At 41.3% G+C, this 24,645-nt stretch overlaps 1 protein-coding gene and 1 long non-coding RNA gene across 4 annotated transcripts; one reads left to right on the top strand and one right to left on the bottom strand.

The window, feature by feature from the left end:
• Positions 1 to 9: 9 nt before the first annotated feature.
• On the top strand, positions 10 to 2,370 carry LOC308068555. The gene is made up of 2 exons (XR_013930009.1): positions 10 to 108; positions 2,033 to 2,370. It is a non-coding gene; the product is annotated as an uncharacterized lncRNA (long non-coding RNA).
• STK17B (serine/threonine kinase 17b) lies at positions 2,368 to 24,071 on the bottom strand. Of its 3 annotated transcripts, XM_080399370.1 has the most exons (10): positions 23,460 to 23,659; positions 22,309 to 22,362; positions 21,486 to 21,641; positions 17,522 to 17,734; positions 13,103 to 13,247; positions 12,768 to 12,894; positions 11,829 to 11,877; positions 10,256 to 10,435; positions 7,949 to 8,222; positions 2,368 to 5,251 (listed from the first exon to the last, which is right to left on the bottom strand). In XM_080399370.1, exons 1-10 carry the CDS (start codon positions 23,642 to 23,644, stop codon positions 5,135 to 5,137), a joined length of 1,500 nt encoding a protein of 499 aa, XP_080255496.1. In that variant the 5' UTR covers positions 23,645 to 23,659; the 3' UTR covers positions 2,368 to 5,134. The 3 variants fall into 3 exon arrangements, with proteins under 3 accessions (XP_080255496.1, XP_080255498.1, XP_080255497.1); XM_080399372.1 differs by lacking the exons at positions 22,309 to 22,362; positions 23,460 to 23,659 and adding an exon at positions 23,973 to 24,071; XM_080399371.1 differs by lacking the exon at positions 22,309 to 22,362.
• Positions 24,072 to 24,645: the final 574 nt, after the last annotated feature.

Below are 24,645 nucleotides of genomic sequence, written 5' to 3'. Positions count from 1 at the left end.
CAGCCAGCCGCTCCGGGGCGCAGGAACGCCCGGGACCGAGCCCCCCGCAGCACCGACCCGCCAGCCCGGCCGCGCCGGGGCAGCCCGCAGCGAGGCCGCCCGCCCAAGGTAACCAGCGGCGATCGGGCTGCACCTGTGCGCGCCGCTCCGCTGTCGCAGGGAGCGAAGAGCTTTGCCGTTGCAATGTATTTGCAGCTACACCCCGAGTTCAGCTTTGCTGCTCCCGCACTGAGACTGCCAGCGGGCAGCGCCGTGCCCCGCGGGAACCGGGGCAGCAGGGTGGCTGTGCGTGGGGCGCCCCGCTGCTGCTCCGCGCCCCGCCGGCCGGCAGCCCGACACCCACCGCGCCGTGCCGGGTAACGGCGGGGCTGGCGGGGTCGCTGACACACGGCGCTGCCACCCCCCAGGCAGCACGGACGGGGCGCGCCTGCTGGAGAACCCCGTAAATGGGCGCTGCTGCAGGCCTGTACCAGCCTCCCGAACTGCACGCGGAGCCTTCCAACAGTCCACGGACCGAGTTTTACACATAACCTCCCTTTGTTGTTAAAATGGCACAGACCAAGAACCAGCAGGGTACTTCTGCTTTGTCCAGCTGCAGAGCACTCAACAGGACCTGGACTTCCCAGTGCATTTTCTGCAGCAGGATCCAGCCTGGTTTTGGTTCTGCAAAGAGGAATCCCCTGGCACTCCACGTACCTTCAGGAGTGCAGACCAGCTGCGCCAGCTCTGATGTGCAACAGCCCGGCCGGAGACGTGCAAGGGGAAACCCGTGCCGTTTAGCACCGAACCGTTCCCGTTAGAAACCATATCCACAGAGGGCTGCAGCACATTCAGCACACATCTCCACGCTGCTGGGCGTCACGATTCCTTTTCCTCAAAAGCAGCATTTAATTTGTTCGCGTTCTGATGAGGAAACTGCAAAAAGCACACCTGCTTGTACTCCTCAGGGGAGGAAAGACACAGTTAGGTTGCCAATAATACAAAAGCTACAGACAAAATAAATTCTTGTATAGATAGTGTTTTTCCCTATCAGAAGGACATTCCTTCTTACAGAGAACTAGAACTTCTATGTTGCTGTTTATTTTTTCCCTTTTTTCCTGCATTTCATTCTTTTCCTGCAGTGATCAGTTAAACACAATTTATTTACATAACAATACCAGCTGATTTTAATCAGCATTGACAAGGCCACAGGAGGACACAGCAGAAAAAAAATATGGTTTAAAACTCAAGGTTTTTTGCCTTCCTGTGTTTGGTTAACATCTCACTTCCATCTGAAATCCCATAGTCATAGCTAACATAACAATCTAAATCTAACTTCAGAGATAAAAATGAGATCAAACGAATAAAATGGTGAAAGGATGAAGAAGGGAGCACACACCGATATAAAGTAAGTACTCAACATCTGTTTTAGAACTGTACTAAAAGCAATTTAAAAAATGGAGCAGACTTTAAAAAAAATTCATCGTGACAAGACAAAGTCAACAGAGCGTAGGCATTGACTATCACACTGTTCTAGAGTAAGTTTAGCCAAGACTGGCACATCAGTGCAACAAAAAAGGGTCAGTGACGCAGTAAAACTAAGTACAGGAAGGAAATAAGGCCATAGCTGACATTTTTATCACTAACTTTTCGTTTTCTGAAAGAGTCAGTGACATGAGGTATTTATTCCACCTTGATGCCTCAGTTCAGTTCTGGTGGGCCATTAATCAGGAATACATTTCTTTCTCCCTTCAGAGGCAAAAGTAGGTAACAATGTGGTTTAGTCCATGGAATTAACAAAACTTAAGCCAAAACACTATGTACAGTGAAGTGTTTTACTGACCAGATGTTTCCTTCTAATGCGTAAAAGTTATCCTTCAGTTTTTAACCAAAGTACTTACTGGCATGCTTTCTAGGTTTTCATTAGAGCAAATAAACAATGTTTGAAAGTACAAGAAATATTAATAATGCCTGTGTGTACAAAAATGAAAATTCTCAGGATCTGAGTATTGGTTTAAAAATAAATTCAGGAAAGGTTTTTTTTCTTCCCCAGAGGTTTCAGATGACAGACTGAAAAACATCAACTGGCATGAAAACGGAACAAGATGTTTGAATGCAATGGAATCGCAGCTTCTGCAATGCCTGCAACCCATCCCTCAAAGCTGTATTCCTAAATCACTCCAGCAGTTACGGCCGTCTCAGCTGCACACTGAGTGCACATACTGGAACCTACCCCCCACATACGGCCTTTTCCTGTACTCCATCTAGAATCTCTTTTGTCTCTTTTTTAAAAAATTAAATATATATATGCATATATATATAAATAAGTTCTTTCACATTTACCCTTCATGAACTCAGTATAGTTGTACATAAAACCAGTAATCTATCTCATATTGTAAAGAACTTTAATGAATCAAGCAAAGCTTTCTCACAGGGGCTTCTAACAGTGGGGAAATTTATAATGATTGGTAATTGGTAATGATTTCTGTAAAAGAAAAGTTTTTGTCATCAAAATTCAAATTTAAGGGTTTTAAACCAAGAATTGATACTTACACTGTTATGTTCACAGGCAGGACTTGAATTTTTGACAGCACTTAAAATGCAGTTACAGACAATGATCAATTCAAAAAGGTAATGAATTTAACATTCCAACCCACCAGAAACAGCAAGAAATTACACTTCAGGCAAGGTTTCGGGGAGCAGGGGGAGCATACATTTTTCAGTTCAAAATTTTTTTTTAAAGACAAAACCAGGTCTCTGTGTTTTTCCTTGTGTATCTTGGTTTTGCCAACAATATGGAAGCACAAATATAAGTAGTGGTTTTATAAGTAAGAAGTAATTCCTATTAAATACTAGAAAATTTTCCCCTATTTGAAAGAAGTTGGGTTGTTGGTTTTTTTAACTTTATGATCTTTATTAAGTCAGGTCTTGTTATGCACATCTCCTGAGTGCAGAATAATATTAATGCCTGAAAATCAAATTAAAAACACAAATACAATAGTATTTGCTTCCCTAAAAGAAGAGCAATAATTATTTACATACTGCTTGTAAAAAAAAAAAAAAATCTTCATCAGAAACATGCTGTGCTGTAAGAAGGTGAGACTTCCACACATACCACAACAGAACTACTGCCCAGCATGGAACGGTAACTTTGCAAATTGTTTCAGAACAGCCACCACAGTAACAGCACAGAGGTACAACACAGTCCTACAGTTATGGAACATGGAAAAGATCTTTAAAAACAGTGAAGAGATCTGGGTTTAGCTGTGTCAAGGGAAACACAGCAGGTTACAGGCCACAACCTGTGTGCTTATTTCTTCCTCCCAGCCACTCCCAAAGAATATTCGAACGAGCTTGAGCACCTGTCGGTGCTGGTTTAAAAAAGAAAAAGGAGCCCTTGTTTACTGTCAGGGCTGTAACTTACCTTACTTGGCAAAAGTACGAGCACGACTGCCCTGGTAAGAAGATGGGGAGCTGTTATCAAGATGATATATTTTTCTAACCTCTCCTTCCTTCGGAAGCCTTTTGAAAAGACAGAAATGTCAAGCTGTCTCAAATTCCTACTAGTGTTAAACAGAACAGTGTGTTTTCTAGAGGTCTTAAAAAATAATAATCCAGAAACGAGGCAGCATTCCTGGTAAGAACCTTCAATGCAGGAAACTTAAATATTGAGATAATTTCTGAACTCAGTGCTGCAAGCGACACCAAACCAAGCACTATTTCTTTCACTAAAAAGAAAGCCCGTTTGTGCATTTCTAACAAGAAGCAAGCTTTCATTTCGTCAGTTAAATGCGCCTTTGTAGGAAACCTATTATCCAGGCCACAAGGGTTTACCACCTCTTTTGAGTGTAATTCCCCTTCTAAAGAAAAACTGGTTTTTTTAAATCCAGCCATCTACTTGAAAATGAAACAAATGTACAATCAGTGCCCCAAGAGTTAATAAGTCACAAATGTGCCATTTAAGTTTCCTTACATGGCCATTCAGCAAGGGCCATTAGAATTTCACATAAAAGGTTACCACCTTAGTAAATACTGCAAGACTTAACTAGACCAGTACATACAGGAACACAAACTTTTTATGGATAAAACGCAGGCACATATAAAAGTTTCAAGAAGTTAGTCAATAGGCTCATGCATCCGTAGTCGTCAGCATGGATTCACCAAGGGGAAGCTACGCTTGAGCAATCCATTAGCTTCTGTGGTGGAATGAGGGGAGAGCCGTAGCCGTTGCCAACACAGACTTCGACAAGGCCTGTGATGCTGCCTCCCGTAAGATCCTCATAGACAACCCGCTGATGTGTGGGCTGGATGAACAGAGAGAGGTGAACTGGGAGGTGGCTGGGAGAGAGGTGAACTGGGAGGTGGCTGACCAGCAAGGCGCCGGGGGCAGCCAACAGTCTAGTTAGAGGTCAGTAACAAGCAGCACCCCCCAAGGGTCAGCACTGGCTCCAATCCTGTTTAACATCTTCATTAACGATCCAGATGATGGGGCAGAGCATACCCTCAGCAAAGCTGCGGATGACCAAACTGGGGGGAGCAGCTGATACACTGGAGGGTCATGCTGCCATCCACAGGGACCTCTGCAGGCCAGAGAGATGGGCTGACAGGAACCTCAAAGCTCTGCACCTGTGGAGGAACAGTCCCATACACCGGTACATGCTGGGGCCACCCAGCTGGAAAACACCTTTGCAGGAAAGGCCCTGGGCTCCTGGCAGACACCAGGTTGCACATGAGCCAGCAGCACACCCTCACCACAAAGGGGAGGAGCTGGAGCTGGCCCTTCCCTTCTGCTAAGCACAGGAAGACCCAGTCCTGCTCTGGGCTTCTCAGTACATAAGGCATGTGGACATACAGGGTGATTAAGGGACTGGAGCATCCCTGCTAGGAGGAAAGGCTGAGGCAGCTGGGACTGTTTGCCTGGAGAAGAAAAAGTTCAGGCTGGATCTTATCAACATATATAAATATCTGAAGGGAGGGTGCAAAGAAGATGGAGCCGGGCTCTTGTCAATGGTGCCCATGACAGGAGAGGAGAGAATGGGCACAAACTGAAACACAGGAGGTTGTCTGAACATAAGGAAATACTTTTTTTACTGTGAGGATGACTGAGCAATGAACAGGTTTCCCAGAAAGGTGGAGTCCCCTTCCTTGGAGATACTCAAAAGCCATCTGGACACGGTCCTGGCCAACAAGGTCTAGGTGGCCCTGCCTGAGCTGGGGGGGCTGGACAACATGTCTTCCAGAGGTCCCTTCCAACCTCAACCATTCTCTGATTCTGCAAAGAAATGAAAACACAGAAGTTTTGAAAAAAGGCAAAGTTTATTATTTTTTTTTTTAATATAAAAAGGTCATGAGCTACATAGAAATATGACTTCAGTCATCTTAAAATGTTACTCATCACTCATTTAAACTTTTTAGTTCCCAGGAATATGGCAGGAAGCAAGACAGGCTAACAATTGTCTACAATGTATGTATTTACATTCAGTTGAAGTTATGCGTGCACAATAATATTTTTAAATAAATCAAACTCACTGATCCGAAGAAAACCTGATTCAAGGTATATTTTAAGTTTACATAAAGTACAAATAAAGTCTTCAAAACTTAAGTTTCTCACATAATACCAATTTTCTTATTTAAATTTAAGTTAGCCCCCAAAGTAGTAAGAAATGTAAACATCAGATATCATGATAAAAATCTTAAGGAATAACAACTTTGTCATAAAGTGCTGGCATATGCTTTCAGCTTTATTTTCCAGATGTTAAAAGTAGAATACTCATGTATGAAGACTTTCACAAGCTTCCCAGTTGTCATTTCAGTTCAGTAATATTTTTGCAGAATTTAAAAATGTAACAATTTTATAAACATCATTTTCTACCTTTCTATGTCACAGCTTTTCAACATTTTCTCCTTTATCTTAAGTGGACTTTAACTTCTGAGTGGATACAAAATTGTTTGTGTTTTTTAGTTTACCCAGTTCAAACTGGACTCCATGCTGGTGGAAAAAAACAAAAGGTTAGGTATGACTTCAACTGGGAAAAGCCAAGGACTTTGAAAAGTAAGGGTATAAAGTACCTGAACACAATCCAACAACTGCCTCCAGTGAAGTAATTTATAATTATATATATTATCAGTCCCACTGAAAAAAGCAACATGAGATTACATAGAGAAGACTCAGTGTGGTTCACTTAATACTTCGGCATCTGAGCTTCATATGTGCTGAATATATCCATTACTTCATTTCACATGGGAGTAAGTCCTTACTACTTCCAACAAACATAAGCTGTAAGATAGTCTCACATGCCTTACACCTCAGTCGGCCTTTCACTTGTTGACTTGAGTGTCACCCACAATAAAAACAGTCCTAAACCCCCACACATTTTGGTGATACTATATTGAAATCTATTTGTAAAAAAACCTTATTTCTTCCTTGTGTGAAGAAAGGTAAAATACAACCTTTCACCATTCCCTGTTCACCTCTCAACCATAGGTTGTTCCAAAACCTCCATCTGCCTAGCTATTGACAAGTCCACAGGCACACTTGGGAACGATTATCAGATTGTTGTATTTTATTATACAAAACAAACAAAAGACAATTTAGTCTAAGCTCTGAGGAGTGGAAAACCCCAAAAGTATCTTAAAGTGCCATTTACTTTCAAAATATTTGCAAGAGCTTTAATACATTCCCTACACAAAAAGGCTTCCAACCTCAGTGTTACGATCAGGATTTTATCTTGTCAGTATCAGTTTCAGGCTGTTAAGGCATGACTGGTATTTGCTCTAAGTCAAAAACTGACATAGGCATTTTTTCCTCAGAGCTTAGAAACAGGAAGTGGAAGGGATATAACTTGAAAAAATAACAAACCCACTAAACAAACAAAATTGAAAGGCTTAAAACAGTTATTAGGTAGTTTGTCTTTAAAAACTAACACACTGCAGTCCATTTCTCAGAGTGGGCACAAAGCTAAGTTATTATGCATAACAACAATTGACAGAAAGATGCACTGCATTTCTACATTAGAGGGCATAATGAAAAGCTTTTAATTGCAGCTTCACTGGCAAAAATGGTTATTTTCAGTTTATTCAGTTACTATTTTTAACTCTAAAGAGGCTTTCTGTTTGGGGGTTTTTTTTTGGTGTGGTGTTGTGTTTTGTTTTTTCTTAAGATGAAGAACAGGTCAATACAGGTAGACAGCACTATTTCAGAGGTTTTATGAAAGCAAACTAACAAGTTTATCAAATGTTCCCATCAGCATGGGACCTTCATCCTCTTCAAATACAACTTACTGATAAGAATCAAAGGACCACTAGCACAAGGAATGACAGTCTACCTGCTGTCTATTCAAGCACTGCAGAGATCCAACACAGCAAAAACGCAGAGTATTTATTATAATTGCTGAGCGGACCAGATCAGTAAGGCAGAAATGTTTCATTAACTACTAACAATCCTAGAGAGGAAGTAATTTTCCACATGGCCCCAACAGATGTATCATAATCCCAAGACATACCAACTTTAGCTTCCATTTAAAGGGATAAGAGTGATCACAAATAAGCCCAGTAGGACAGCTAGATTCGGTTTCCCTGCTTAGACCGATTTCTTATTAAGGCTAGTTATAAAAGTGTACATGTATTTAACCACTGGCAAAACTTGAGCTTGAACAAACTCATTTTCAGGTTTTAGTTTGTTCAATCTGGCATCACTTTTGGACTGAAACTTGAAAAGTGCAAAAATATTTAATTATATCTTCTTAAAAAAAAATAATTCATTTTATTGGTGCAACAACCCCAATTTTTCAGGAGTTAAATCCATTGCCCGCAATGGACAGAAAAGGAGGCACCAACATAAAAGAATCAAAGTGCATTTCCAGTATGCCAATGCTGCATGAACTGGCAAGCCATAATCTTATATTCACCACTGGAATAGATTATGCTAAATTCATTTTTACAAAAAAGTCTATATTACAGATCAACATACAAAGTCTGTCATGAAGTCTTGGGGATACTGCAACGAATCATCAAAACGGAAACGTTTGGAGACCATGCTGCTGTCCTCTGGAATATTTTCTTTGTCTTCCTTGTTGCTACAGGTACCATTAGAACTGGATTTTACACTCCGCTCTTCTAAGTATTTTGTTGCATGTCCTGGCAGCAGAGAAGAGCAACAAGTTTCTTCAGGGCTACACAAGAGTGTGAACTCCCCTTGCTGCAACCACAAATGAGAAAGACAGGCCTCCGCTGTGGGTCTTTCCCTTCGAAAGAGAAAGAAAGGGGTAAAGTTGCTTAGGTTAATTTCAGAAATACTAAAACCATAATCAAAATAGCTCTGACACATGCTAAGAAATCTTAAGCAGAATTGACGCTAAAGAGTTAGTATTGCTGTTCCCCCACCACTACCAAGGCTGCTACAAAACACATCAGATCCTAAGTATTGGCAACGTGCATCTAAATTTTAATTGACAGTTTCTCCTACAGCTGAATGTCAGAACTGGTAAGCTATTAATCAGCAAATATCCACAGTCCCTCGGAACACTTCCAACATTGTACATATAAATGTCCACATGCTTTTGCAGTCCTATGTTTTATACAGGCCATTGCAAATAGGGAGGCTAATGCACCGTCAGGTTCTCAAGGAGGGCTAAACAACATTATGTCATCAGCTCTACCTGACATTTTGCAGGGTTTTACTCTTGCAATTCTGGTGTAAACCCTTCTGGAACATAGTTACTACCAAACAAACCACAACCTTAGAAAATCGTTCCTTTGGATAACCTAGTATAGTGCTACTACAGTTTTCATCATGTTCTGCATTAACGTCCATAGAACTTCCTGCAAATGCGATAGAGCACACTACGTGTCCTTAACTCTACTGGAACACCTGAGTATTTTTTGGTCAGAGAACTGTAACTTTACAGGGTTGACTATCTGAGGACAGATTTTTCCTCTTAAGATTCAAGAGGGTATAGTCATCAAAAACTGGAATGAGAAAAATAAAATAAAAAGGCTATTGAGGATACGATGAAGACTCCACAATGCCCAGAAGCAAAAAAGCAAGCACAGTATTAACAGTGATAGCATGTCAAACATCCCACAGGTCTACACCAACAGTTATCAAAGCAGGCTCTTCAGAACTGCTTCCCTCGTGACACTACGGTTTTTGTGAATTATTCCAGATCTTGACAAACCCTCTGTGTGAGATACTAAAATAGAAAGGACTGTCCAGACATGAATTTATATGGAGCCTGTTATTTCGTCAAAGTAGGCACTCTACAGGTATCGCCTCCCACTGTCCCCTCCGATCAGGAGTCTCTCTCTCAGCCAACAAAGAGGGTCACTCCAGCTTGCTGCGGACTTTCCGAAGGAGACAGGGGCTACTGCCTCACCACGAACGACAATACGTAGCTCTGTAATTGGTAACACCCCACCAAGCCTAGTAACCACGACTAACTGACTTTACTAAATATTATTGCCCCGTATGTATCTTTCAGGGTGGTGGAGTTTTTTGTTGTTGTGTTTTGTTGGGGGTTTTTTTTGTTTGTTTTTTGTTTACTGCATTTGCTGGTGCAACAGTTAAAAAATATACAGTTTTAATGCTATCCAGCAAGCACAGACATAGTTAATGTCTCTAACTCTCCCACTCTCAGAGACTATCTTTTCAAAGTTCAGCTGCTCTGAAAGGCTTTAATTCAAGTCTGAACTGCCAAAGAATGAAAAGTTATGGAAGTGTGCCTTACAAACAAAAAGAAGTTTGTGCTTTTGATTGAGAACTTCTTTTAAAAGACTGAACATGGCAAAACACTCTGTGTTTCTGAAGAACACATACTCAGTCAGAACATTGCCAAGTTTTTATATAAAATGTATTAAAGTAGAAAGATACATTGAAGGTAAATCAGAAAAGAAAAAAGCACTGCACCAAAAAGACTGCATTTTATCTCTCCAAATTGTGCAATAAAAGGTTAAGTTGTAGACACGAACGTGACCTTTCTATAACATGTCAGCAGATTTGTTAATAATCTGTCCTCTGAATGAAAATATAAAGAAATGCAAAATAGAACACTCAAAGCACAAGGCTGACTGCAATCACAGCCAGACAGCAAACCAAAGATCCTTTTTATGCATTATGGAAAAGCATAAACACTTTTAAGCATCTAGCTGATAATGCCAATGCATTGTGAAACGTCTGATCATATCAGCAGTATTAAGCTCCCAAATTAACATTCACTTTTTCTAGGTGCTCCACAAGCACAGAAGACCAGATTCTTGCACTGAGGAGTTTGTCACTTACTCTGGATTTTTTATGAGAAGTTTTTGAACGAAGTCTTTGGCAGGCTGTGAAACCGATGAAAATGTTTCTTCTGAATAATCCACATTAACTTGAGATATATTAAGGTAAGTTTCTTGATTATCAGCTCCCACAAACGGCGATTCTTGCGTCAGCAGCATGTATGAAATTACACCTATATTCCTGAGGTAAGAACACAATGTATAATCCTGCTAGAATATCTAAACAACATACCCCCCATATTTACTGGGACGCAGATCAAACTTCCTGATGTTCTCCACACCGCGAATTAGAAACATCACATGTGACATCTCAGATTTATGTGATTCACGCATGTATGCACATGCACACACAAGGAAAGCTATGCATATACCTCAATGAAGGTATTTCTGAAAATTGCTTACTTTTAATATACCCTTTTCTTCTCATTGAAATTGTTCAGAAAAGGGACTACAATCACTTTTACACGGGCCACTCTTGGCCATATGGCAATTCTGGATAAGAGAACTGCAAAAAGATAAAACTTTCTAAATCTCACATAAATAAAACCCCATCTTTCACTACAATTCCAGATGAAGTATCAAAGACTGAGATTTAGTCAGCCCTTCTGTACAATCGACATCCAAGTTGCATTACAATATCCTCTCACTGAGATGTTTTTCACCAAGAACATCAGTACCACACATCACGTGATTTATTGTAAATCCTAGATAATTTCTTGATGCATAATAAAAATTGTTTTGTGATCTGATAGATCAAACTTTGGTAGTCATTACAGTGTGGACACACGCAGCTGCTCTGTTTGTCATTCCAAGTAGAGCACCAGTAGTCTGGTTTTATATCTTCCCACAAAACCAGGCAAATAGTAAGCGGTTAAAAAACATTCACCAACAGATTTATTTGCTATTGTAAGTTGAGAATTTCAAAGGAATAATTAGATCTCGGCAACTTTTAAAACTGAATTTTAATTATTTAGGTGCTCAAGAGGAGCATATGAATATTTTATGTTTTTAAGAAAAAAAATCTCAAAGCTAGCCTTTACACTAACATAGCTCATGAAAATAGGCTACAAGGGTATACTTAAGAGTTGTGGATCAGTTTAAGATACTTGTCTCTTTTTATGACTTGTTCTGCAGATACTGCTCTAAAGGTAAGAAGTAGAAAGCTAAAATACTTCTTACCATCTGTATAACCAAATTATTTAATGATACAGAAGTGGGGAGGAAAGAGTGTCCAAAGTAGTTACTCTTGGATGACATGCTTCAGGTATTAACTAATACCTAGAGTATGCTATCCAGTCATTGTTCTTGCTCCCTTATAACAAATACCTACACTCTGGCATGATCGGAAGCTGCCTGCATTCCCTACTAGGTATGCAACAGGCCCATATACAGAATTCCTGTAAGCCCCGAGTATCCTGAGGGCTCCTTCCCATCCCAACTCTCCTCTTCTGGTCAGCTCACCAAGAGAAAGGCATTCTTGGAAGCCAGATAAAACCACATCAGAGTCTGGATCTGGCCCCTAGATTAAGTGGTCATGCCTACTTCAATAAAATGAATTTACATATACAACCTACCACATATCTGTAGCTGTGGTAATAGGATCGTAGTTTAAGATTTCTGGAGCTAGAGAAAGAGATGATGAGAAGAAAAACACTTTAATAGATATATTATTCAAGTAGCCTTGAATCATACACTACATTTTCAGTAGTTTTTTGCCAACTATTATTATGACACTAAACATGCAGCTTCAACCATCAAATTTTTTTTATTTTCAAGCTAGAAGGGTGGAAAAGTTATTTCTGTTTGGTTAGACCCAGTGATGCCTCATAGTGCCATTTTAGTGTGAATCAATCTGGCCTAGTGTCTACTCTATCCAAGCCCCAATATATTTTCTAATCAGATGCATGCAACATAAAATATTCTTTGAAGACATTTTTAGGGTATATAGCTTTTTAAGGGGAATGCATAAAGCCTTCAGTGTATTAACACTGCAAAGCCAGCTGACCAAGCCAATTGTAGTGGTTGTTAGTGTATGCTAGATAGCAAGTTATTCACTACAGACTGAAGTGCTCTTAAAATTGAGTGCAGGCAAAACATTAAGTAAACCTGCCCCTCAGAGAGGGCCAAGTGTTAATGGAAGCCTTTCCCTTTCCAAAGAATATTTTAATCTCATTAAATCACCACGCTAAATGGCACTACTAATTCAAAGAACTTATCTTTAAGCATGCTAGCATTGCGTTTCAACTCCAATCAAAAAATTTAACAGACAAAATTTATTGTTGATTCAACAGTCTGCATCACAGAGTGGAATCAAGAGGTGATACAATTTGGGATATTTTTGGTGCAAGTATTTGTTGACTACTCAAGAACAACCAAAGAGCTCAAAACATGTTGCCTTATCCTGCCGCTGGTCTTTCTCCAGTAATGAATGCTAAGTTGATAAGCACATTAAATGAACTGTTTCTGTTTTTTCGAAGCCACACATCAGAAATTGTGAAGCAACTCTTCCATACCTAGATACTCTGTTGTTCCCATGATCTGCCGCAGTTCACTAAAATTCTCAAGCTTCCGAGACATACCAAAATCTACAATTTTTACATCACCAAGAGGATTGATGCTGCTCAGCAGAATATTTTGAGGCTAGAAAAGATTTAATTCTCAATTAGTATAATACAAGCAGCAAAAAAACCCCAATGTACTAAATGACATTTCAGTTTGTTGCTAATTTTTTTAACCATTATTTAATCTCTAACACACTCATCTTTGTAATGTATTTCACAAATGACTGATTATCATAATATTAAATTGAAGATAAAGTACTAAAATAAAAAGTTTGCTGCAGCCTCACCTTTAAATCAAGATGAACAATATTGTTTTCATGCAAGCAACGAAGTCCTTCAAGTATTTGTCTTATAAGTCTTACAATATCCCTTTCACCAATTCTGTCATCCAGATCAGGGACACACAAGTCAAATATTTCTCCTCCAGCAGCACTGAAACACATTCAAGAACATTTAAGTACTAAGTTTGCATTTTCAAGCTTAAGTGAGGAAAAATTTTATGTATAGTACCCATTTACGTTACTACTTTTTTTCTTCCTTTTTAAGAAACCAGACACTTATACCAAGACACATCACATAAGCACTTAGAAAAGGAAAAAAAAATAATCTGATTATGCTTTTTCTTTCCTCATACCCAGCAACAGCAGTTGAGACAGTGAAACAGACCTTTGTGGCTGAAAACCTCATAATGCTTTAGTAGCCTCAAGCATGCTTTCCTGTAAGCAAGTGTGAAGATGCCTTCAGGAAGATGAGTTCTACCATCATTCCCTAACAAAAGAAGCCTTTCTCTTCAAGTCAACTTCAAATTTCTTCCGTTAGACTAGTTCCATAAATAATTCAAAGCAAGAAAGGCCAGAAGTATTCCTTTTATCTGAATTTTGGCAGTAAAAGCCATCATTTTTTTTTACATGGTGTGGCTGTGGTGTAAATACAAAAAACACAATGCAGTGAACAGTTAAGAGCTGCTGAAAAATATTTCTGGAGTGGCAGGAAACTCCTTAATTGTCACTCTAGATCCTGCCACTGACAGAAGACTAAGAATCAGAGAGGTACCAGGAAGAAAATCTGGCACACTGCTGCTCATTAAAAATACAGTTGCCTAATCAGTTAGTGAGCAGTATCTTCCAGAAATCTACTAGACACAGAATATTCAGAAACCCAAGGACTCTGCTCTGTCACCTTGAAATCTACCACATCCACACTAACAACAGAAATGAGACTGATAAGCTTCAAGATTTCATACAGCATCTCAAGTGTGTCTTCCTCAGAAATAGGCCGCTTGTTTACAGAAAACCCTACAGCATAAAGGAAGCATGGAAATAACCACGTTGCATATGGTTTATCAGTTATACTTCTATACCTCGCTGCAGTGTCAGCTGTTTCCTTTTGTGCTGGTTTTGAAATCATTATTCAGCCTGCTCTAAATGCCTGAAGTTTCTTTATCTTAAGGACAAAGGGCTACCTCAAAACACAGATCAGTAAGCCTGAATTTCATCATTAGTAAAATAACAGAGTCTATAAACTCTGTGGATAAACACAGCCACTAACCTGCTGGAGCTATGCAAGGTCTGGTAATGCCTCCCCTAGTTGCCTTTACGACAAAGCATAGATGAGGGAAGAGCAGTGGATGTCATTTACTTTATCAAGGTTTTCAACACTGTCTCCCACAGTATTCTTGTATCCAAGTTAGGACACCATGCTCTGAATGGGTGGACACCCAGATGGGTAGAGGTGAACAGCTCTGCTGAAAAGGATTCGGAGGTCCTCACAGTGAGCTAAACGCACAAAGACAGTCAGCAGCACCTTGGGCGGTAGTAACAGCAGCACAGCCAGTAGGCTGAGGCAAGCGACTCCCCAGTGCACTAGACCACAGCATCCTGGTTTCGGCTCCCCAGTTCAAGGAAGACATTAACAAGCAGAAGAGAAAGCGAGTAAAAGAGCACCAGATGGCCTGTAGCATACATAAATGTAAGGTATCTTCAGAAAAATAACCAAACAGAATCCTACACAAAGCCAGACTTCGAACTGGCAGGTACCGTTCAGGCAATTTTAATTGACAGTTCTCCGAAATAATTGGACCAGTGTGCAGAGCAGCCAAAACAAAAGCCAACATACATGGCTACCATCAGGAGGGCTCCTGGGAACCCAGGGCAGCAAAGTGACGCTCAGTATAAAACCTCAGCATGTACTTCTGGTTTCCGTATCTTCAAGAAGGATGTAAGATTAGTGAAGACACAGAGACAGGCAAGTAAGACAGCTGCTTTACAAGAAGAAACCAGCAACACCAGCTCTTCATTCTGGAAAGAAGACTGGGGGCAAGTCCATGAATGAGGCTTACAAAAACACTAAAGCTGGTTCAGAGATGAACAAAGAACTATTATTCACTGGAGTCTCACAATATGAGAACTAGGAGGCACCGGATGAAACTAGCCAATTAGTTTAAAATTGACAAAAGAAAGTATTTCTTCACACAGTAGGTAACAAACATCCAGAATTTCTTACCACTGAAGCAGATGGTATCATGAGGTTCAAAGAAGGGCAAAACAGATTGACAGATACTAAAAAGGAAGAGGCAGAGAGGTATCCTCAGTGCAATACCTCTGGGTGCTGGGGCAGCGCAAAGAGAATGCACAGCAAAAAGTGGACAGGATCATACACTCCTTAGTTCTTCCCACATCGCATCTCCCTACAGCACTGCGGGAAAGGGCAGCAGGTTAGACAGACCTTCGGTCTGACTCTGTGGGGCCTCGCTCAGTTCTTCAATGAACAGAACTAGAGAGATTTGAAAATTAGTTCAGCTGCCTGGTACAGCCATGAAGCAAGCAAGCACAGCTGCCTGGTTTCTCTCTAACCGGATTCCTCCAATTACCTTTGACCATCAGATTAGAAGAATAACAATCTCCATTGTGGGGCTTTTGGAGTATTCACATCTTCAGTAATTCTTTCTACAAAGATGCCCCTTATTAGGAACTAGCATCCATTTCTCTCCTTTATTGAGAAAATGTGTGCTTATACAAACTGACTCTTATTTCTGCATCTTCCAAAGAACCCCACCAATACAATCCAGCAGCAAGGACTATATATAGGAGCAAAAATACAGCTAAACTGAAGAGGCTTGTGACCTATTTTATGAGTAAGAGACTAATGCTGCTTCAGAGTTCTGATAATGAGAAACAAGCAAAACCCCCAAAAAAATCCGTGTTTTCTGCTACAGAGGGACATAATTTACAAGCAGAATCAGCCCTGTACTTATCCCAGTAGAACTAGGAACGCTTACTGCACCACTCTGGAACACTACTGCAAAGCAGACCATCAACACCAAAGTAGTATAAGGAAGTTGTTTCATTACAGAGCTTTAATAATCAAGACAGCAGAGTTCAACGAGAAGCAAGAAAATCAGTATGGCTTTTATGTGAACTTGCACTTGTTCTTGATAAATAGTTCAACACTTGTCATTTTGTCTTTACTTCTACATCATTATCATCTTAGCCTTCTCAGAACAACAAATAGTATGTTAGGTATCATCTAGTTCCATGAAAAAAAAGCATTTTTAAAGATCATCAGCTACATTCTTTGGAAAATCTGAAGGAACTTATTATGGGGTATGCAGATCACTCTTAATAGCTCCTCAAATACTTTGTACACGAAGCTAAAATCCTAGAGAGGAACTTCCCTTACACTCCAAACAACCATGTACCTATACAGCAAATATGATAAGATATTTCAAATTAAATTCCCAAGTTAGACTTGTTTTCCAAGCTAAAGAGAAGCCACAAGGACATCTAAAAAGATTAGGGAATTTTGGAGGAAACAGCTCCAAAAACCAAACAGTTCTAGAACAACAAAACCACTCAATTTCGAAGCTCAGAATCTGCAAGAGAATTGCAAGTTCTCAGTCACCAATAAGCGTCAAGCAGTGACTGAAGTTCACAGAACATGGATGTGCTCAGCTTCTCCAAAACCTGTGTTCTTAGTATCCATGCTATTATATTTTTTTATGGTATGATTTAAGATGCATCAAAGCACTATGCACTTTCTGTGGGATTCAAGAACATTCTCTCCAGTCACCTTGCACAAAAGATTAAGAAAAACCCCCCACTTAAAATAATAATAATAAAACAAAGAAATTGCACCCTAGAGTTTGTATTCAGGTTTTATATTAGGTTGGACTGACCTGAAAATTGATCAGAGCTTTTTTACAAAAATTGAACTAACAGAAGAAATAAATTGCTCAAACAGGCAAGTTTTATCAAAATTACCTTCCTGAGATAGTACTTAAAAGGAAAAAAAAAAATCAGTTTGAAATTGCATGAAATTGTCCACAGAAGTTACGCAATGAAAAGAAAGACGACTTTTTTTTTTTAATAGTATTTAAAAACCCACAACTTTCAGTCCATTTAAAAAATTTTGAGTATAGAACTACTGTAGGTTTTGGTATTTTGTTTAATGCCTTATTCCATATTGTCTGGCATAACTCATCAGCTCTGGATGCAGTAGAACACACGTACAAAACAACAGATTCAAATTAACAGCAACTGATTCAGAAGTCCCTATGAGCTTATAAAGTATATCATAATGAAATATTAGCATATGTATATAGCTTACTGTTGTAATTCTTCTGGGTGTTCAAGCAACTCCTGCAAGAAATTAGTATCTTGACAGATTTGTAACTACAAATGTGGAACATCTGATGAAGGCATACTCACTATTCCAACACTAAGATGATTTCATTTGCTGTTTCATAGACTTCATGAAGATTAACTATGCGAGGATTAGATTTCATTAATTCAAGTACGGCGATTTCATGAAGAATCTCTGCTTTGCAGTCTTGACCTCTTCTTCTTTTCTTTAAAAATTTAGCTGCATACTCTTGGCCTGTGGATTTAGCTATACATTTTCTAACCACAGCACATCTTCCCCTACAAAATAAATGGGAAAACATTAAAACCTAAGACATAAAAAGTAAATCAATTGCCATTAGAAATAAAAAGGCATGACAAATAAATGGAAACTAAAAAAAAAATAATTAGGGGAATGCCATGTTTGGCCTACTCCCTGAACAATGACTTTCGGCCACTGTAGGAACAAGGACATTAAGCTAGATGAAGCTTTGGCGAGACCCAGTACAATTCCTTTCATACAGGCTAGCTAAGCATTAAACTAGTGCATCAGGTGACACTGACAGTCTCACAGTAGGGTCACACAGTGCTGGAGTAACCCAGGTTGGAAGGGACTTCTGGAGGTCTCTAGCAAAAACTTCTGCTTAAAGCAGGCCCAGCTGTGAGATCCTACCAGGCTGCTGAGGGCTTTGTTCCAGTTGGCAATACTGTATTAAAACAACTCAACCACATTACAGCACCTACAGGATACGGTAATAAACAAAGCAAAACCCTGTGAAATGCAGAGAATGAACATGGAAAATAAAGCATGTTTGTATGCTGGGGGGGGGGGGAAGTCTTCAGTGCAGAAAATTTTAGAGTCAAAAAGAGAACATCCCTCTACAAATCACATAGTACTGCTAAGAAAAACACCCAGGTATCTGCAAAACGCTTGGAAAAATCTTAAGAGAAAACCCACCCACTACTTAGCATTCTCTTCTCTATTACAGTTAGATAGAGCATGCTGCTTTATTTCCTAGCCAACTGTTTAGGTATGGAAACAAAAATGTATTTTGGCAAGGAAATGTTTTTAAAAGAAAACCACATACTGTAGTTAGAACACCAAGCTGACCTTTTATAAAATTAGGGGGGGGAAAAAAAGGGCAGTTTTTTAAGCCAAGTTATAAACTCCTGAAAAAACAAAGTTTTATAACAACCAGTTTTGCATTCCCAGAAATGTCTAGTTGCATACTTGTAATGTGTTTTCAAATGATACAAGAAACATTACTTAAAAAAAACAACTTTATGGGCTAAAAAAAAATTGTGTAAAGTTCTAAAAACAGTTATAAAACTGTGTACAAAGAACCAGATCTACACTAATGCCTTTAAAAAAGTGCCTTTCCATGCATGTTTTTTGTTACCACTGCATACTAAGAACAAATTTAATGAAGAAGCTCAGCTGAGCTGCGCTTTTTCAACTAAATTAGCTTCTTTAGTAGAAAGGACTATGTTGCCCTGTAGGCTTTGCCTTTCTTCTGGTGCAAAAACCCCCAGTGCCTCAAAGGAAGATCTCCAAAAAAAATGTCTGAAGCTTTTTTGGGAAAAAATATAAATCAATCTAGACTTCAGTATTTAATCAAAGAGTATAGGCATCTCATGAAAAATCAGATTTCCATTTGCAAGTAAGTGTTAAATAGTTTGTACGAATTGCCTAAAATAAACACGTAAAGCCGACCTTTAATCATACTACTATCACTTATCTAGAAGTACATTCAACAGAACAGCTTCTCTGTCATCATTTATTTCAACATCAATGAGTTGCAGGATTTCTCTATCCTTTTCTCAAAACACTAGATTTAGAAATGTAAGGGTACAAAAACTCAAAAGAAAAATTTAAAGAGGTGAAAGTTATTTGTAGTCTGATACACGCACACTCTTCATTTTAGCAACTATTTGTAAGCCTGAAATGGCCAAGACCTTTCCGAGTTGTTAAACCAGCTTATTGTTGTAGAGCATTAAGTTATTGAGCTGAATTTCATCACATACGAGAGTTCAAGGTACTCCCCCACAGCTTACATTCTCATTTAACGTCACATCACCCTGTCAACCACAAAAGTTTCTCTGAAGTTAAAAAAAGGGGAACTGGTTGAGTTTCATGAGAACAGAAAGATGTTCCCTAATAGTTTTTGCACATCTTCCTTCAAGTTGGTGCGGGTATAACAGCTTTGAGGGGTCAGCAGTATCTCCAGACTGATGATACAAGAATTTTCACTTGTTTATACTGTATTTGTAGTGCACCAATTAAGACAAAATTATCAAGATAAAAAATGGTTGTAGAGCAGTGGAATTCCCCCAGAAATGCAAAACCACTCAGATCTGAAGTGCTGCACTGAAGCAAAGTGCTTCCCACTCCTTGTTGCCTGCAAGGCAACTGCTTAGCCATCACACTTCACAGCCCAGTTTTATGAGATAAAAACCAATTTCAAGTTGTTTTCATATCCCAAGATATAGACCACAGAAATTCAACTACTTCAAAAGAAGCCACGCCATCCACACGCTGGGGACAGAACTACCTAACCCACTAAACAGAACCTGCCTGCTTCGTGAGTCAGTGGCTTAAATACCAAAGTACCTAAAAGATAAGGTGTGGGAGGAAGAAGCAGGGCCTGGGAAGCTTAAGCAAAGAACAAAAGAACCATTTACTAAGTAACCTGAAGAGGAAGAAGAAAATTGCAAGTGAAAATAAAAGCATATTAAATCTTTTAGCGATGCTACAAAGAAAGGTGGATTTTACATTACTTAGGAAGTGTTGTAAACACTTCAAACAAACAAAAATAATAAATACACACTGTTAGGCCAGGAGAAGTCAAAAGTGTGTTTGGAAAACATGCTACTCTCTCAGTTTCTTGGCATGTTGGCACTTTGTTATGTCTGGTTTAGCACACACAGAAAAATATTACAGACTGTGTGCTGGAATTCACACAAAATCTGTATTTTTGTTTGCTTTAGACATCATCCCACAGGTATATATAATCTGAAATCAAACATTTTAAGAATACCAGAGTTCTAGAGGATGGTGCATATACACTGCTTCTATAGAGCCTAGAATTTAAAACTAGAGCTGACAAAAGGGTAACAAAACAGGAAAATTACTGGCTGCAAGGTGTGCCTTTATGAAAGCGTACCAGATAAAACACATGCTAGGAAAAGAACAACCCCAGGAGAACGATCAAGGCTGAAAAGCACACAGAATCAGATGTGAAGAGCATCTTGGCTGACAAAACAAGTTCTGGGGCAAAAGATGGCTATGTAGCACAGCAGCATGGCACAGAAGCGGCGGGACTGGCCCATGCCTCCTCTGTTCAAAGAGCCTAGAAACACAACCACAGTGGCATTACAGTTGCATGGCTCTACACCCAATCCACTGAGTATCTTCAAGGTATGAATCAACCCAGCGCTTTCAAAAAAGCACTAACTCTGATGTCTGAAACAGTATCGTAAATACCAAGCGCTTTTTGTTCTTTTGTTTTATTTCCTATTTTACCGTTGCAAACATGAGCAAGGGAAGCAGGCTGAAAAACTGCTCTGAAACAGCAGGTTGTTTGATAGACTAAACGTTTGAGAGTGGGAGGGGGGATAGAAAAAGTTCCTTGCTTTCTGGACTTCAAAAAAACTTAACCAACCAACCAGAACCACCAATTCAAAATCCCCATTCTTTGTTGTGCAGTATTACCCTACGTCATCTCTTCTTTAGTTTATGTACCTGGAACGTGATGTGTGACTAGACAGGGGAAATGGAAGAAAAGGAACATAATCCCAGATCTACATGCCTATGAAAACAAGCTAAACCTCTCTGACATGAAAAAGGCTGGCAACTTAAGCCTCACTGTACCTTTTCCTGGTCCCTGGAGAACCTGTCAGATACCGCCAAGAAAGGGGCAGGTGAGGACAGAGGCATATTTCATCCCCCCATCTACTACCATGAAAGTCTGCCAGAAAAAGCCTGTCATTGCACAATGAATTCTCTTACAGCAGAAATTCCTCTTGCTAAAATAAATGGGAAAAATCTTACCTTCCCAGCTCTTTTGATTCAAGCATATAAAAATTATGGAAATTGTCTGTCTTGATTTGTGTCTGCAGAGATGTGGCTAACAAGCCAGAAAGGCTTTTATTCTCCAACTTTCTCCTCGACATAGTCAGGAATAGGTCTCTCTCTTCTACCAGTCGCCTGTCAAAGCAAAACAATTAAGAGTTTTGAAATTCCATAATGACAGCACAGAATATTAGAGTTCAGGTCTATCAGACTAGAATAGCCTTAAGTTTGTTCAGTAATGACCTGAAAACAACACACTAAATTACTGCAAAAATAAGAACTGAACGCTAATCAAGACAGGCTTAGAAAACTTACAACTTTTTTTTAAGTAATTTTAACATTTCAGATAAATTGGTGTGTGTGTCTGTCTCCTGCAGCATACCCATAAAATACTAGGGACAAGCTTCAGTAATAGTAAAACCCAGCATTTTTATTGCTAATGATATGTACTTTTCTTTTTTTAGCTTTCTAAAAATAAGCTTTAACTCTTCTGTGGGCTCTGGGTAAGTTCAAGCAATTCACATGTCTACACTTTTGACTAGTATCCCTGGGGAACCTGACCAAAACTCCTTCCTGTTTGTTGTCTGCAACACAGCAGGAATAGCCAACCACAGGAAAAAAAAAAAAAGTATTTTTTCTTCCAGTGGAAAAATTCACATTTCTTACTAAACTCACTTGTAGCTCATCTAAGTTTCACTTTAACACTAAATTAATTATCAAAAAGCAGCATGAATGGGTAACATCCTCTTTGCAAGTTCAGATCATTTAGAACCAAATGATGTAGGAAACCTGATTCAATTACCTTAATGAACCAGTAGAACAGCACATTGCGAAGATGCACCCATCCACGTTATTTCTTTAAAAAAAAAAAAAAAAAAACAACAAAAACAAACAAAAAAAAAAACCACACACCACCAAAATCCCCCAAAACGAACAGTAGAAATACTGGGGGTTTGGCACTTGCACTTACAGACCTGAAGCATGTCTTCAGGTGAAACGCAAAGGCAAGGCAAAAAAGAGGTTATTGAAGGGTAACAGAAACCTTAATTGATGGTTTATTTTAAGTTAGAAGAGTAGGTTTACCTTAATTATCGAAGAAAAAATAATGCAAGGCAAATAAGAGTTCAGATACAGTTAAACTTACAAAAACAAACTTTCAGTTTTCAAATGACAGACATGTACCATCAGAAACTCTGGGGGAGCACTCAAACTAGTTACGATTCAAATATAATCCAGTACCCATCAAACACTGTTTGAATTAACAGCTGGTGTAACATACTAGAACTATTCTAGATTTAAATTATGATTCATACTTAAACAAGGAAAAAAACCCCAATCAGACCATTCAGTTTAAGAATACCTTTAAAGCAGCATTTGATAAGCCTGAAATAGCTTCTATAAAGATTATCAAGGGGTCAAATACTATCTAACATACAAGTCTTTGAATTGTCTCATTTGTAACACACACACAATTCTTCTTTCCCAATTAGGTGGCAGTTTATCATTTAAGAAACTGATCTAGATGCCTGAAGTTTTACATGACTTTCCATAGAGCTGTACTCCCTAAATACAGCTTAACAGTTAAAATTATCTTGCTTCTGCAGTGCTTCAGCACGAGAAAATTTACGTTAGACAGCTAATCTAATCGATTCAGAGCTTACAGCTATCACATTTATTACGTAAACTTTCATTTCATGTCGTTAATCTTAAGGAATAATTATTAAGGAGAACTTTTGTCTTATGTTGAGTTAGCTCTGTTTCTCTGGTAAGACACACCTCGTTTTAGCTTGGTATTATCAAGAATAGAGAAAAACACACACTGACAGCAGACGGCAACCCACAACCAGGCACAGAACCTGCTGAGGAGCACGCAAACCAAGTTCAAATCCAATTAGCCATGAAAAAAGGCACAGATCCTAATGCATTAGCTACTTCCAAAATCAGAAGCGATACCTGCGCTGCTGCCCCAAAAGCCCCAAGTGACAGACAGCAGAGCCGCGCAGAAGTTTGCAAGTAACAGCTCCCGCTAACCGGTCCCGCCGCAGGGAAAGCACCGCGCTGAGCCGCTTGCGGGAGGAGCCGGCCGGCGGTGCGGGGCAGGGCCCGGCGGCGGGTGTGCAGGGGGGCGGGCAGCGCATCCCCCCGCCTGCCGCCCCGCCGGGCTCCCGCGGCCGCCTCACGCCGCGGAGGGGGGGCGCGGTCCCGCGCCCCGCACATCCCGGCCCGCGGGGCCCGAGAGACCCGCGCCCCCGACACTCGCTCGGCACGGGCCGCCGGCCCCGCGCTGCGCCCCGGCTCTCCTCACGGGCACCCCCCGCGCCGCGCGGTGCCGCCGCCAGCGCTGCCCGCGGCGGGGAGACGCGCCCCGCCCGGACCCAGACCGGGGCAGGCAGGGCGAGACTCCAGCGTCCCGCCGGCCCCGGCCCCGGCCCGGGCACCCGTGCTCCCCCGCCCGGGCACACGCACCTCCCGACGCCGTCACTCTCCCCTCACGGGCCAACGGTCGCCGCGACGGCCCCGCGCGCGCGCTGCAGGCCGTCCCGCGCCGCCGCCAACCGCCGCCGCCAACGCTCAGCCCGGGAGATGTGGCTGCGCCCGCCCGGTTGCGTCGCCAAGAGCCAATCAGCGCCCAGCTGGGCGGGCCGCCCGCGCGGCGATTGGCCGGAGCGCCCCCCGAGCGGGCCGCGCGCCCGCCCCGCCGGCCTCGCCCCCGGCAGCAGACTGAGGCGGCAGGTGCCGCCCGCCCGGCCCCCTCGCGCCCCGCTCCGCCCCCGCCTCCCCCCGCGGGCCCGGCCCCGCTGAGGCGGGTGGCTGGGGAGCCGGGAGCCGGCCGCGGGCCCGGGGAGCCATCTTGTCGGGCCGCCTGACGGCGCGCAGGGGCGAGGGGCACCGGCAGCTGTGTTTAACCCAACGGCGCGGCGGCGCGGGGCACGCTGCGGCCGGGGACGGGACGGGACGCGATGGCGCTGAGCGGGCCCAACCCGGGCACCCCGGGGCACAGGCACGGCCCCACAGCCACCCCGCACCCACCCCACCGCACGGCCGCTCGCCTGCGGGGCTCCGTGCGTGCCAGCGGGCTGCGAGGCCTGCAGGGCCCGCGGGGCGGCCGGGCACGGGGCGGGGATGGCCGGGCTCACCG

The sequence above is a fragment of the Falco punctatus genome (assembly GCF_963210335.1).
Source record: "Falco punctatus genome assembly, chromosome: 8".
Lineage (NCBI taxonomy): Eukaryota > Metazoa > Chordata > Aves > Falconiformes > Falconidae > Falco > Falco punctatus.
Note: the sequence above shows the minus strand (reverse complement) of the source record. Positions and strands in the feature narration are given on the sequence as shown.

Bases quoted from the DNA above. Each gene is read 5' to 3' on its own strand.
- STK17B (XM_080399370.1), bottom strand. From the start codon at position 23,644: ATGCGCTGCCCGCCCCCCTGCACACCCGCCGCCGGGCCCTGCCCCGCA. The intron at 21,642-22,308 runs GTAATTGAATCA...TTGCTTTGACAG, and splicing joins TGTTCTACTGGTTCATTAAG to GCGACTGGTAGAAGAGAGAG. The intron at 13,248-17,521 runs GTGAGTATGCCT...AATGTGTTTCAG, and splicing joins ATCATCTTAGTGTTGGAATA to TGCTGCTGGAGGAGAAATAT.